The 13,219-nt window shown below is 43.7% G+C and overlaps 2 protein-coding genes across 4 annotated transcripts; both read right to left on the reverse strand.

Annotated features, from left to right (window-relative positions):
- Positions 1–1,703: 1,703 nt before the first annotated feature.
- On the reverse strand, positions 1,704–8,757 carry LOC126981192 (protein rogdi-like). The gene is made up of 7 exons (XM_050831937.1): positions 8,448–8,757; positions 6,768–6,839; positions 5,999–6,145; positions 5,368–5,525; positions 4,868–4,988; positions 3,631–3,840; positions 1,704–3,155 (listed from the first exon to the last, which is right to left on the reverse strand). The coding sequence occupies exons 1-7, from the start codon at positions 8,481–8,483 to the stop codon at positions 3,087–3,089; spliced, it is 813 nt and encodes a 270-aa protein (XP_050687894.1). The 5' UTR covers positions 8,484–8,757; the 3' UTR covers positions 1,704–3,086.
- A 2,375-nt stretch (positions 8,758–11,132) lies between these two features.
- Positions 11,133–13,053, reverse strand: LOC126981196 (28S ribosomal protein S33, mitochondrial-like). 3 transcript variants are annotated; one of them, XM_050831947.1, is made up of 4 exons: positions 12,827–13,053; positions 12,006–12,155; positions 11,686–11,800; positions 11,133–11,313 (listed from the first exon to the last, which is right to left on the reverse strand). In XM_050831947.1, the coding sequence occupies exons 2-4, from the start codon at positions 12,140–12,142 to the stop codon at positions 11,200–11,202; spliced, it is 366 nt and encodes a 121-aa protein (XP_050687904.1). In that variant the 5' UTR covers positions 12,143–12,155; positions 12,827–13,053; the 3' UTR covers positions 11,133–11,199. The 3 variants fall into 3 exon arrangements, with proteins under 3 accessions (XP_050687904.1, XP_050687906.1, XP_050687903.1); XM_050831949.1 differs by having other exon boundaries at positions 12,006–12,161; XM_050831946.1 differs by having other exon boundaries at positions 12,844–13,051.
- Between the last annotated feature and the right edge of the window lie 166 nt (positions 13,054–13,219).

A 13,219-nucleotide genomic window follows, 5' to 3' on the forward strand; every position in this document is an offset into this window, starting at 1 on the left:
CACTTCTATCGTTCTGTGACCCTATTTCGTCTCCAATACACGGCACAAACATCAGAGGAACATTATTAATCAGTAGAAGGCTTAGTAACAAACGAATATGGTTCATTAGAGAAAAAAATTACAAGTCGTTATTTTACCCCTATTTCTTGCATCTTTGGTCCGTGTCTCTGGTGTATTATTACCTTACAGGCAATATTAACCCTTATAAAGATCTCAGGTGGATAAATAACATCAAACTAAGGCAAATCAATAAGTTTTTTCTGGTGTTTAATCAGATATTTTTCGAAGAGTTATTTCGCACAGAAAGACGACGCTGTAACATAGATTTTTCTCGTACTTTAAATAACCCTAGAACTGTCTTCTCCGCTCCAATAACTAGATTTCTTTAGAGTTAGGGTCGAAATGTTTAATTAATAGGGCTTTTTTTGCAGTACTTTGGTATATTATCGCTGACATAAATAGTTTAGTCTACCCTCAGAAATATTAATCAATCTATTTAACTGCCCCTTTATCGCCTGTCCTGTCATTGGTAAACCCCAATTAAGTTCTGCCGGGGCCTTAATAACCGCGGTAAAGCCTTGGAATCATTATTAATGGGTTGGTCTGGGTCTGGGTCTCGGCACATATTATGAACGAAACTGCAAAAAGTAACAAATCCTGTCAACCTTCAGCACGGGTTTACAATACAGTATAATGAGCATATATGTGGGAATAATGGCTTCAGGGAGTTCTTAATACACATAGTCTCCCTTAAGTGAAGCATGGCGGGAAGGAGAGGGAGATAGAGGGAGGGAGGAAGGGAAATAAATCACATATTAGATCTTAAAGCCATAGGTTACAACGTTTCTCCCTCTATAAAATGGTAATTATATCGCTTTTTCTCTTTAATCAGACGTATAAACGTGTAATGGCTTTAAAATGTTTAATAAGGGAAGATGGACGTGTGGTTAGCGATGACGCCTTCCTTCAACTTAATATCAACTAGAGTAGAAATGCAACGTTTTGGAGTCTTCTGATTAATGTAAAATCACTTAGGTTTAAGGACAGACCACCAAGTCTGGACCATGGGGTCTGTGTGGTCTGATTTTCTATGTAAATCTATGTAAATCTCTAAACCTCGATCATGTCTCCACGCACCCTTCGCATTAATACACAGGCAATGCTGAGTGAAACTAACATTACTGATTTATGAACCCCCATATGCTGAGCTCAGATGGGCAACTAACACATGCTGACTAATTCTGGGCCATGAGTTTACATTGCATAGTACTCAACCTAACCTCGCCTCTCTTTCTACCAACTGGATTTAGCCATTTCTTCCTTATGAACTGTTCTTATACATTACTTGCAATACTTGTAGGCTGCTTTTGTGATTGTGTAGGCCTAGTCATTCCATACTCAACCTAACCTCGATCCTCTCTCTCTATGCCAACAGCTATGCAATGTGGGCTCCAAATAAGCAAAGAAGGGAAGAGGAGGAGGAGGAGGAGAGAGAGAGAGAGAGAGAGAGAGAGAGAGAGAGAGAGAGAAATTCAACTACTACTACTACTACTACTACTACTACCTACTACTACCACTACTTACAATGGGAATTCCCCCTCCACACAGCAGGTACATTCTAATTTGCTGTTTCATTTCACAAGCTTTCTTATGAGTTCTACTGAGGAGGTTTTCAGCAACAGCAGGTTAGAGAAAATCATGTACGCAGATGGAACGAATATATTAGAACTCACAAACTTATACAAGATTTCTATTCATATTTATACTTCATCATGCACCAATTACCTATCAATGTACTTTCTTTCCCTACACTCTTTCCTTCTTCCTTCCCTCCTTTTATTCTCCTTCCTTCCTTTCTTTCTGTCTTTCTTTCCTTCCTTTCTATTATACTCAGGTAGAAGTCAGACTATTTGGGAGGCTAAGAGTGTGGGGTCAACTATTAGATATATACATACAGCTTTTCAAGGGGGACAAATGCATTCCTCAGTCAAACAGGGTGTGAGGGGTCAACTTTACCATATAATTATATACATAGAGCTTTTCAAGGGGGGACAACAGGGCATGGAGGTCAACTATTACAAACATATACATACAGTAGACTCTCCATTAAGTATATATCTAAGTATTTCCTCGCAATCTAGTCCTTGGTCTAACAGTGTACAGTCTTGGGGAGGTCTGAGTTGAGAAGCAATTATTGAAACGTACATACACTGCTTTTCCAATGGGTATAATTCACTCCTTGGCCTAACAGTGTACAGTCTTGGGGAGGTCTGAGTTGAGAAGCAATTATTGAAACGTACATACACTGCTTTTCCAATGGGTATAATTCACTCCTTGGTCTAACAGTGTACAGTCTTGGGGAGGTCTGAGTTGAGAAGCAATTATTGAAACGTACATACACTGCTTTTCCAATGGGTATAATTCACTCCTTGGCCTAACAGTGTACAGTCTTAGGGAGGTCTGAGTTGAGAAGCAATGTATCAACTGCTTTCCAATGGGTATAATTCACTCCTTGGTCTTGGGAAGGTCTGAGCTGAGAGGCAATTGTAACATGTAAAGACTGCTTTTCCAATGGGTTTAATTCACTCCCTGGTCAAACATATCAAGGTCTTGGGGAGGTCTGAGTTCTGCCTGAGTGTTTACAGTTGTGCCACCAAGCGCTTGTGGGTTCAGCCATTCATTCACTTTGCTATGCACACTACCACTGCTACACCACTAACAGGACTAACAACATGTGACAACCAGTAACAACCACACAACAACTGGAATTTAAGTAGAGTGAAAAATGGCCACCTGTGTGTGTGTGTGTGTGTGTGTGTGTGTGTAGATAAGTATTTAAATTAAGTAAAACAGTGTTGTGTGTGTGTGTGTTACCAGATAAGTATTTCAAATAAGTAAAACAGTGTTGTGTGTGTGTGTGTGTTACCAGATAAGTATTTCAAATAAGTAAAACAGTGCTGTGTGTGTGTGTGTGTATGTGTGTGTTAGTAGATCAGTATTTAAATTAAGTAAAATCGTGGTGTGTGTGTGTGTGTGTGTGTGTGTGTGTGTGTGTGTGTGTGTGTGTGTGTGTGTGTGTGTACAGCTCAGCAGGAGATGGTTGACACACTGCAAGAGTCGGGAGTGAAATCCTTGAACTGAGAGAACACAGCAATCTGAAAAAGACAACAAAATTACTACTACTGGCAATACTACTACTACTACTACTACTACTACAGTAAAACCCTGACTATTTGACCCCCAGGTATCCAGAACCCTAAATATCTGACAAAAATATGGCTGGACAAAAATAAAAATAGAAAACCAAAGAAAATTGATAAAAAATTTGTGAAATTCTGAGCAGGGGAAGATTTACAATTAGCACCACAATGCCACCAGTGCCACACCCTCTCTCCCATGGCACCATCAAGGCACATGTATAACTACAGAGTATCTTGTAGCCTCCCAACTAACTGCAGTGGCCTATGACATCACCACTCACCCAGGACTCCACAGTGGGACCAGAATATGACTTTACCAAACTCTGACACAATGGATTCAGTCGTGTCAAGGTTCAGTAAAGTCAATCTGTGCCCATTGTAGAGTCGTGGGCAGGGAAGCTGTATGAGTCCATTTGAGTCTCTCCCTCACCTTGTCCCTGAGCTGGTGTGCGAGGTGCAGGGCCGTGGTGAAGCAGACCAGCACCGGCGTGAGCCAGGGCACGGCACACTCTGCCTGCACACTCTCAAACTTCATGGTGCCGCTGGCGCTGGACAGGTGGTACACGGCCAGCACCAGCTTGTGGGCCTGCAGGTAAAAGCTGACGGCAATGTCTCCGGGCAGGGGCGGCGTCAGGGACTTCTGCAAGACATGTGGGGAGTGAGGGCTGACAGGAGGGACTCACACACCCATGAGGGGACAACATGCAGCAAGGGTGTGGGTGACACATTCAGCCACACTATTTGATTCACAATATTAACCCTTTGACTGACAGATTTCCTACCAGAAGACCTCACCAAGCTACAGGAATGGAACAAAAAGTGGCTGCTGCAATTCAATAAAGAAAAATGTAACGTCCTGCATCTTAGGAGGGGTGTGGCATACCAATACCACATGGGAAACACTCCACTATCCACCACAGAGGCAGAGAAAGACCTGGGACTATATGGTACCTGGCTAACAGTGAAGGGCAAATCCCTGACAACTGCAGCAGACGGGATAAGTAATGGACTAATGTGGAGGGACGACGTACATGTTTTCATCAAAATATCAAGTATATATTGTTTTATTTTATTTCCTCCACAGTCAATGATAATCCTAGTTATGAGTTCACAAAGGAATCATAAACATTTCTTGGTACAGTGTTTCCAGTAGTTAAACACAGAGGGGGAAAGTAGTAGTGCTTTATGGTTAACTAAAACAGAGGAAAAATTCACAAGAAGCAAGCCTCGTCTCAAACTTGGCCTCCAGAGAAGCTTGAACCTGGGAAGCCTAGCACAGCTTACCACTCTGTATACTGACATCCCTTGACTCACTGCATTACAATATGATGAGATCACAAGCACAACCACTAGAACCACAAAACAAGGCCCTGGTCTGGCTGGCTGACTAAAAGGCTGAGGCAACCAGGCTGTCCCAGAGCTGACACACACACACACACACACACACACACACACACACACACACTTCACAAATATCTATGATCAGGGCTGTGGTGTTGGATATAAAAAATATTGACTTCGACTCCAGGAAATTTTATGGTTGCAACTTGGACTACAACTCCTCCTCCTTCCCCTCTTCTGCAGTACTGTGATAGGCAAATCAAACCCAGCCACACCACTCCACACCAGGCTCCCTCCACCACCACCACACCACCCCATTCACTCACCATGTTCCTGCTGGAGAGGAGGTCATCAATGGTCTTCTTGCGAGGGATGAGCAGGCTGCTGCGTCCCTTCTGCAGCGGCTTGATCAGCTGGTTGAGGACGTTGAGGGTCTCGCTGCTGGTCCTGGAGGGGGAAAGAGGAGAGGCTGGAATGGCTGGCTGAAGGGTCCAGGCTTTTTTCATTTATTTATCTATTCTTTACAACAAGGGAGGCAGCTCAATGGAAAAAAAACAAAGACAGCAACAAAAACGCTCACTAAACACTGCGCTCTGGCAAAGGAAAAGTAGAAGGAGAGGTCAGAAGAGAGGTCAGGTCAGGTCATGTCAGGGTGTAGAGGAGGTGTCTTGATGCTCTGGCGCCCTCTGCTGCCAGGTCTCATGTCGTTAGACTTTGTGGATGCTGTGATTTATATGAGGTGATTATTATTTTTTTTTACAACAAAGGAGAAGGAAGAAAGGAAGGAAGGAGGAAGAGAAGCAAGTCCCCATGCGTCCAGTGTTACCTGAAGGAGGCCTTAGCACCCAGGCCCTGGAGGTACTGCATGGCCAGCTGGAGGAAGTTGGCGGCGTCCTGTATCTGCTGGATCCGCCAGGGAGCGTCAGGCGTCACACTGGTGCGGTGAACCTGGTGCTGGTGCTTGGCGGCCTTCATGTTGATGTCCTGAGGGGGGAAGAGGCGAGGGGCTGAGGGATTGTGTGGGTGGTGTGGTATGTCTAGGAGGAGGAGGAGAAATGAAGGAGGTTTTGGAAGAGGAGAAGCAATAAAAGGAAGATGAGGAGGGTAGGAAGAGGAAAAGAAGGAGAGAAAAAAATGAAGAGGGGGGGAAATAAGGAGGAGGAGGAAGAGTAGTAAAAGGAAGAGGAGAAAATGAAGAAAGCAGAGGAGGAAAAGTAGGTAGAGGAAGAAAAGTAGGAGGTGGCAGAGGAGGAAGAAGTGGAAAATGAAAAGGCAAAGATGGAAGAATAAAAGGAAAATGAGAAAAAGAAGAATAGGTGGAGGAGAAGGAGGAGGAGAAGTAGCATTGGTAGTAGTAGTAGTAGTTGTAGTATTTATTCATTTTTTACAGTAAAGGAAGAGTTATATCTACTACCACTACTACTACGATCCCCATTCCAACAAGCACCATCACTCACCGCCTGGCTGATGGTGTCTCCGGTGAGGGTGACGAAGCACTTCACCTGGTCCTGTGTGCTGTGGGCGGCCGTGGACATGATGAACTTCTCCTGCTTGATGGGGCTGTCAGACCCACACAAGGGCATGGGGAAGTGGTTGGCCCCCTCCTGTGGGTGCAGCACATCAGTGAGTACTCTAGACTGTCACCAGCAAGATTTGAGTAGTACTGTATCTATATATCTATTCTCAGCAAGTTTTTCCATGATGTATTATTCTGCATAACTGTTACAATGAATTAGCTGGTCTGGTAGAGTCTGTAGGTAATGGGAATCACTCAAACAGTAAAAATAATGGTTCCAGCAGTAAGGTTCGGTCTGTTCGTGGCCTGGCCTTAGTGGTGGGGGGATCATCAGTCCATCAGAGTGAAGCAGCCTAATGCCTGGCACCAGACATTGGAAGACTACTACGTACTATGTATGAAAATATCAAATAAAGAAAAATTAAACACTGGGTACTTGTGATACCATAAAAAGGAAAGATATTGATGTTAGTACGAACCTCAACATGGCCAAGTGACTATAACAATAGCAAGTTTATTAAAAGGACATCAGGCTATTCATGAAAGCAATCAAGACTCACTCACTCAATACAATGTTGCAAATAAGTGCATTGAGGATTAATTTTTAGGCTAACATCATAATTGTTGACGGTCCTGCGGAGCACTGCGCTGGCAGCGGTGCGGTGCCTGAAACCCTGTCAGTGGTAAACGGTACAAGCTGGGCCACTCACCTTCAACACCTGCATGATGAGGGAGAAGACGCGAGGCACCTCCTCACTCAGCACCCACTCCAGCTCCTGCTGCTGCAAAGGGAGGACAGGAATGATATCACATTAACATTCAGCTGCACAGAAACCACACATGCACCAAAATTTCTTCATGCAAAACATCACAACACAAATGCATCAAAAAATATACCTAAATAGGAAGATAGGAGAGAGGGAGGGGACTTGATAGAAGTCTTCAAAATAATGAGCGACATTGAAAACATTGACAAACACACACTCTTCCAAGCCACAAACACAGCACAAAGTGGCCACTCCAAACAAACAGAGATGCAACAAAACAAACTCAACGCACCTTCACACACAGAGTTGTAAATTCACGGAACTCACTCCCAGAAAACAAAGTTACCTAATGCTACATCTACATCATCATTCAAGAACAAATATGACAAACACAAAAGACAGATGAACATGGAGGTGGGCAACAGGATCTATGTAGATCATAGGTAAATCCTGTGGACTCTATTGGTGAATCTTATTGGCAAGTCTTATTGGTAAAAAAATTCTTGAGTATGTGCATTAGTCTTCATCAAGTCAAAGATGAGCCTAGGTTTCCAGGTCCAGGGGAGGGTGATGCAATGTCTGCGGTGCCACCATTTGAGGGTTTTATGGATGAGTGAATAAGGTTGAGAAATGAAGAATCACTCAGAGGATAAGTTCAAAGAAAGTCTCGATACTTTCCTAAGGGCAGTGCCAAATGAGCCACCAGTGCCAGTGTTGTGATTCTCTGCGTCCTCCTAATTCTGGCTGTCCGTTTTGCTTACAAACCAAACGGCGGATTGTTATGAACACGTACGGATCGGTGTACGCAGCTGGTCGGGTGTACCTGGCTGTCCCCCAAGGTTTTTCCAGCACAGGATGCCATATTGTTTTATTCTTTCATAGGAAAACACAGCACTCTGTGTTGTAACAGGTGAAGTGAAGGACCAATAAGCAGCCTTCATGCTGGGATTCATCAGTAAATCTACGAGAAATAGCATCTTGATATTTTCAAAAAACAAGAATGTCTTACCTGACCAGCTGTGTACACGGATCTGTGTTCATAGCAATCCGCTTTTTGGTTTGTAAACAAAACGGACAGCCAGAAATAAGAGGACGCCGAGAGACACCACACCAGGCCACACTGCAAGGAGCCGGGCAACAACACACTCACTACCAGACCGTTGATGAGGTTTCAGGCCCTGCTCCACCGCTGATGCAGTGCTCTACGAGGGCCGTCAACAATTTGAACGAGAGCCTCAATAATAGTCTTCGATGCACTTATTCTCAAACATCGTAGTGAGTGAGTGAGTGTCTTAATTTCTTTTACGAATAATATCACATAACAATTAGTTCAGTGTTTGTGTCCGCTGTTTTCATCATAGCATCACAATTAAATATTCAACAATTATTTCCAGCACACTGAACATTCATCACACACACCAAGTGGCCCTGGCCAATAGGGCCACCAGGGCTGGACCACCACAACACTGAGGCTGAAGGGCTCCTACGTAGTAAAGACTAAGTCAGTAAATACCATAACGTCCAGGCCGGGGCCATGGCCCACCAGTTGGCCAGCCACTGTCTGGCCCGCCCCGGCAGCCCACACCCCACGCACCAACACACCAGAACTTATCCAGTACTTACCAGCACTATCAGCTCCCCTCTGTCCGGGTCACCCATCACGCACTCGGCGGGGCACGGCAGGGGCCAGAAAAAGGTCAATCAAGCACTCAGCAGGGGAGGGGTCAGGTTCTCCGCGGTGACCCGTGAGGCTGGCAGTGGCTGACACCTTAGCAGCCTATTATTACGGTTATCTTGAGACGCCCAGCCTTATCTAGTGTTTCCTCCCTAGTTATTTCCTCCGTCCATGCCTCCTGTCACACGCTCAGCAGGCACTCAGCGGGGCGGCACTGTCATTCACTGGCCCCTCACTCACTCTGTCAGCTGATCGCGATATCGTACTCGTATGGCATCTTACTCAATCGATTTATGACCAAAAATATATATTATACCCACTTGTATATCGGTATTCGGCTGAGATTATTACTAAAAACTTAATTATTGATATATTGTATGCGTGTAAAAAGGATAAAACGACGTTGGTTATATGTCAACTATCAATCAATCACAATAAACTGTCAATCAGTCTGCAGAACACATTGTAGAAAGAAACGAAAAACACGAGAAGAAAGAGGAAAGATTGTTCTATAAGTGGACGGAAAGAGGAGGAGAAGGAACAAGAGGAAAGAGGATAAATAAAGAGGAAACGAAAGACATATTGCCATCCCATATATTTTGGAATGTAGGGAGAAGAAAAGTCGTAAGAAATTCTCGTACTCACCTCTCCTACTCAGTATTTTAGAGTAGGAAGGTAATTAGAGTAGGAGAACAATTACAGTAGGAGAGTAATTAGAGTAGGAGAGTAATTAGAGTAGGAGAGTAATAAGAGTAGGAGAGTAATTAGAGTAGGAGAGTAATTAGAGTAGGAGAGTAATTAGAGTAGGAGAGTAATTAGAGTAGGAGAGTAATTAGAGTAGGAGAGTAATAAGAGTAGGAGAGTAATTAGAGTAGGAGAGTAATTAGAGTAGGAGAGTAATTAGAGTAGGAGAACAATTAGAGTAGGAGAGTAATTAGAGTAGGAGAACAATTAGAGTAGGAGAGTAATTAGAGTAGGAGAGTAATTAGAGTAGGAGAGTAATAAGAGTAGAAGAGTAATTAGAGTAGGAGAGTAATTAGAGTAGGAGAGTAATTAGAGTAGGAGAGTAATTAGAGTAGGAGAGTAATTAGAGTAGGAGAGTAATTAGAGTAGGAGAGTAATTAGAGTAGGAGAGTAATTAGAGTAGGAGAGTAATAAGAGTAGGAGAGTAATTAGAGTAGGAGAGTAATTAGAGTAGGAGAGTAATTAGAGTAGGAGAGTATTAAGAGTAGGAGATTAATTAGAGTAGGAGAACAATTAGAGTAGGAGAGTAATAAGAGCAGGAAAGTAATTAGAGTAGGAGAGTAATTAGAGTAGGAGAGTAATTAGAGTAGGAGAGTATTAAGAGTAGGAGATTAATTAGAGTAGGAGAACAATTAGAGTAGGAGAGTAATAAGAGTAGGAGAGTAATTAGAGTAGGAGAGTAATTAGAGTAGGAGAGTAATTAGAGTAGGAGAGTAATTAGAGTAGGAGAGTATTAAGAGTAGGAGAGTAATAAGAGTAGGAAAGTAATTAGAGTAGGAGAACAATTAGAGTAGGAGAGTATTAAGAGTAGGAGATTAATTATAGTAGGAGAACAATTAGAGTAGGAGAGTAATTAGAGTAGGAGAGTATTAAGACTAGGAGAGTAATTAGAGTAGGAGAGTAATAAGAGTAGGAAAGTAATATGAGTAGGAGAGTAATAAGAGTAGGAGATTAATTAGAGTAGGAGAACAATTAGAGTAGGAGAGTAATAAGAGTAGGAGAGTAATAAGAGTAGGAGAGTAATAAGAGTAGGAGAGTAATTAGAGTAGGAGAGTAATTAGAGTAGGAGATCAAGTAGATAATTAAGTAGTAATTTAATCTCCATAGCAATCTAATTATACAACCCATTAATGACTTATTGTATGAGAGAGAGAGAGAGAGAGAGAGAGAGAGAGAGAGAGAGAGAGAGAGAGAGAGAGAGAGAGAGAGAGAGAGTACATCTTGAAAACTTAATGACACTAATAGACTTCTGGGCATGGTGGTTATGGCAATGTGTTTTGCTGATAATCAACATGAAACATATCAATAATTATGTTTTTTTTTTAAGCAATAATTTCAGTTGAGAACAATGATTTAGGTGGGTGGAATATTTGGGGGTCATAAATTGATGTACATGGGTAGGAGAGGTGAGTATGACTATGTTCTGCAGATTGACATAACCAATTTATCCTCCAACTCTCTTGCTTCTCTCTCTCTCTCTCTCTCTCTCTATCTAGCTGTCTCTGTCTACCTATCTATATATGTCTCTCTCTCTCTCTGCAGCACGAGTACAACCTGACAACTTAATAATTTTCCCCACAGCTTAGGTCACCAGTAGCGTAAGTTAAGGGTAGTAATTTCCTCTTATTTCTCTCTTTACTGTAAAATTTCCATGTCCCTTTCTTCCTTAAAGGCACATGGTGTTCTCTTCTAACTATTTCCTGCCGGCACGTTGCCGGAGGGAGAGGTGGGTGGGGAGGAGCCTTCATCTATTCTATCCTGTCCTGCCACACATAGATTACTAGTAGTAGCGGTAGTAAACAGACACCCTCGCCATAGACCGACAGGTCTTCTGGTGTCTGTTCTTCCTATGTATCTCTCTCTCTCTCACTAGGGCCAACATACAACCGTCACAGTACTTATTTATTTATTTATTTATTTACAAGGTGGCCAGACAGGGTTGCGGCGCCGGGTCCATCACTTCTTGGAGCGCTTTCCCTCACCCTTCTTCGGCTTCCCCTTCCCTCGCAGCTTTCGGAGGCGGACCATCTCCTCCTTGAAGTCCTGGTGCTCGTCCCGGTACAGCCCATACTGGAGGAGGAAGGCCGGACTGTGATATCTCTCTCTGTTTATTCTTTCTTTCCTTCACTTATTTTTTATTATATGCTCTCTCTCTCTCTTATTATTAAATGTTCCGAATTTGCTACTCTATATAAATTAAAAAATAAGGTGGACAAAATGACAGGCAGTGCTCTCTCTCTCTCTCTCTCTCTTTAAATGTCCCAAACTTGCTACTTTATATAAATAAAGACATAAGATTGACAAAATGACAGGCACTGCTCTCTCTCTCTCTCTCTCTCTCTCTCTAAATGTCCCAAACTTGCTACTCTATATAAATAAAGAAATAAGGTTGACAAAATGACAGGCACTGTTCTCTCTCTCTCTCTCTCTCAGGCAGCACACCTTCCTGAGGGTCATCATGAGGTTGTGCGTCTCGTAGTGGCGAGGGTAGTAGTCCGTGATCTCAGGTCGCAGGTCGAGGGGCTTCTGGCTGAACATGTTGACCACTCGCAGCGACCTGTGGGGAAGGGAAAGAAATATGAACACACTTCTTCTTATTATTATTAAGTCATATTCTTAAACATTATGGCATCTAGGCACACCAATTTGACAAGGCTTTCATAGGTGTTTGAGGCATTTCCCAAGTCCACTTTACACACTGTACTCTTCTTCCACATCCTCCCATGGTCTGTGTGAATCCCTCTCCCCGCCCCCACACTTACGTCTTGGAGGTTGGGCGCACCACCTCCCCGAAGATGTTGTTGCTGAGTCTGGTCATGCGCTTGTTGTAGGATGTGGTGTTGGTGGCCAGCCGGGCGTAGTTGTACAGCCCGGACACTGCCGGCAGCCGCGACGCCATCACTGGAGAGGACCTGGAACAGAGTTATGTAATGTTACCTTCAGAAATAAACTGCCCAACTATTTTTTTGACAATTTCCAGAATTTGTTTAGTTATCATGTGACGCATATTTAGGTTCAGTTGCCTTTGTCATTCTAGGGTGTGACTGTTCTGAAGCTGCCTTAACTTTTCTGTCAATATTACAAACTGATTTAAAAAAAGGTTTTATCAATTTCCTAAAAAGTAAGAAAAATGACTTGGGCATTTTGTTTTTACCACAAAGGTGACATTATCTACAGGGCCACACATTATATACTTACTTTTTAATACTATACTACATGACTATGAACTATTATCTCATCACAGCTTGACAGTTACAGATACTGTACTGACTCATGGAAAAGTCAATTTTTGTCTTTTTAAGACATAGAATTTTTAAGGCTTGCTGGTGAACAGTCAATCAGCCCTGTTGTGGTAGGAAGGAAGCTGCGTCAGCCAGCACAACTGACTACACTTTGACATGTCTGGGGACCGTAAACCCGTCCATGGAGGCAGCCAGGCAGGGCGAGGCACAGGCATGCAGGAGCAGCGCCCCGCCCTGCCTCCTACCAGTGTGTCGGCCGAGGACAACACAGCGGCCTTCATATGACAGTACAACAGGCACGTCCCCCAGCCTCCACGGTGTTACCTGAGTGGTGGTGTTACCTGAGTGGTGGTGTTACCTGAGCGGCGGCCCCGCAGAGCCTGGCCTCGGGTGGTGGTGTCCTGCGGGGGCGTCCCAGGCGTGGTGGGCGGCCGCTCCTCCTCAGGCAGGCACGCTGGGGGTGACGGGGATGGGGGAGCAGCCTTTCCTGTTCTCCTTCAGTGTTTTAGGGGCTGGTCAGGCTGCAGCAGCAGGGGCCGGGCCGTCTCTGGGTCTTGGCGGGCTGCTTCTTCTTCTTCTTTTGACCTGTAATGTATCTCTTCTCAGGTCCTCCTTCTCCTCTCGGTCCTCTCTTCTAATTCAGACACTTTTCAACAGTATTGTGTTACGTAACTTTCCTCACTGTAACACGCCATCGCATTATAATTTTCTGTTTGTTGATGAAATCAGTCATT

The sequence above is a fragment of the Eriocheir sinensis genome, chromosome 47 (assembly GCF_024679095.1).
Source record: "Eriocheir sinensis breed Jianghai 21 chromosome 47, ASM2467909v1, whole genome shotgun sequence".
NCBI classification, from domain to species: domain Eukaryota; kingdom Metazoa; phylum Arthropoda; class Malacostraca; order Decapoda; family Varunidae; genus Eriocheir; species Eriocheir sinensis.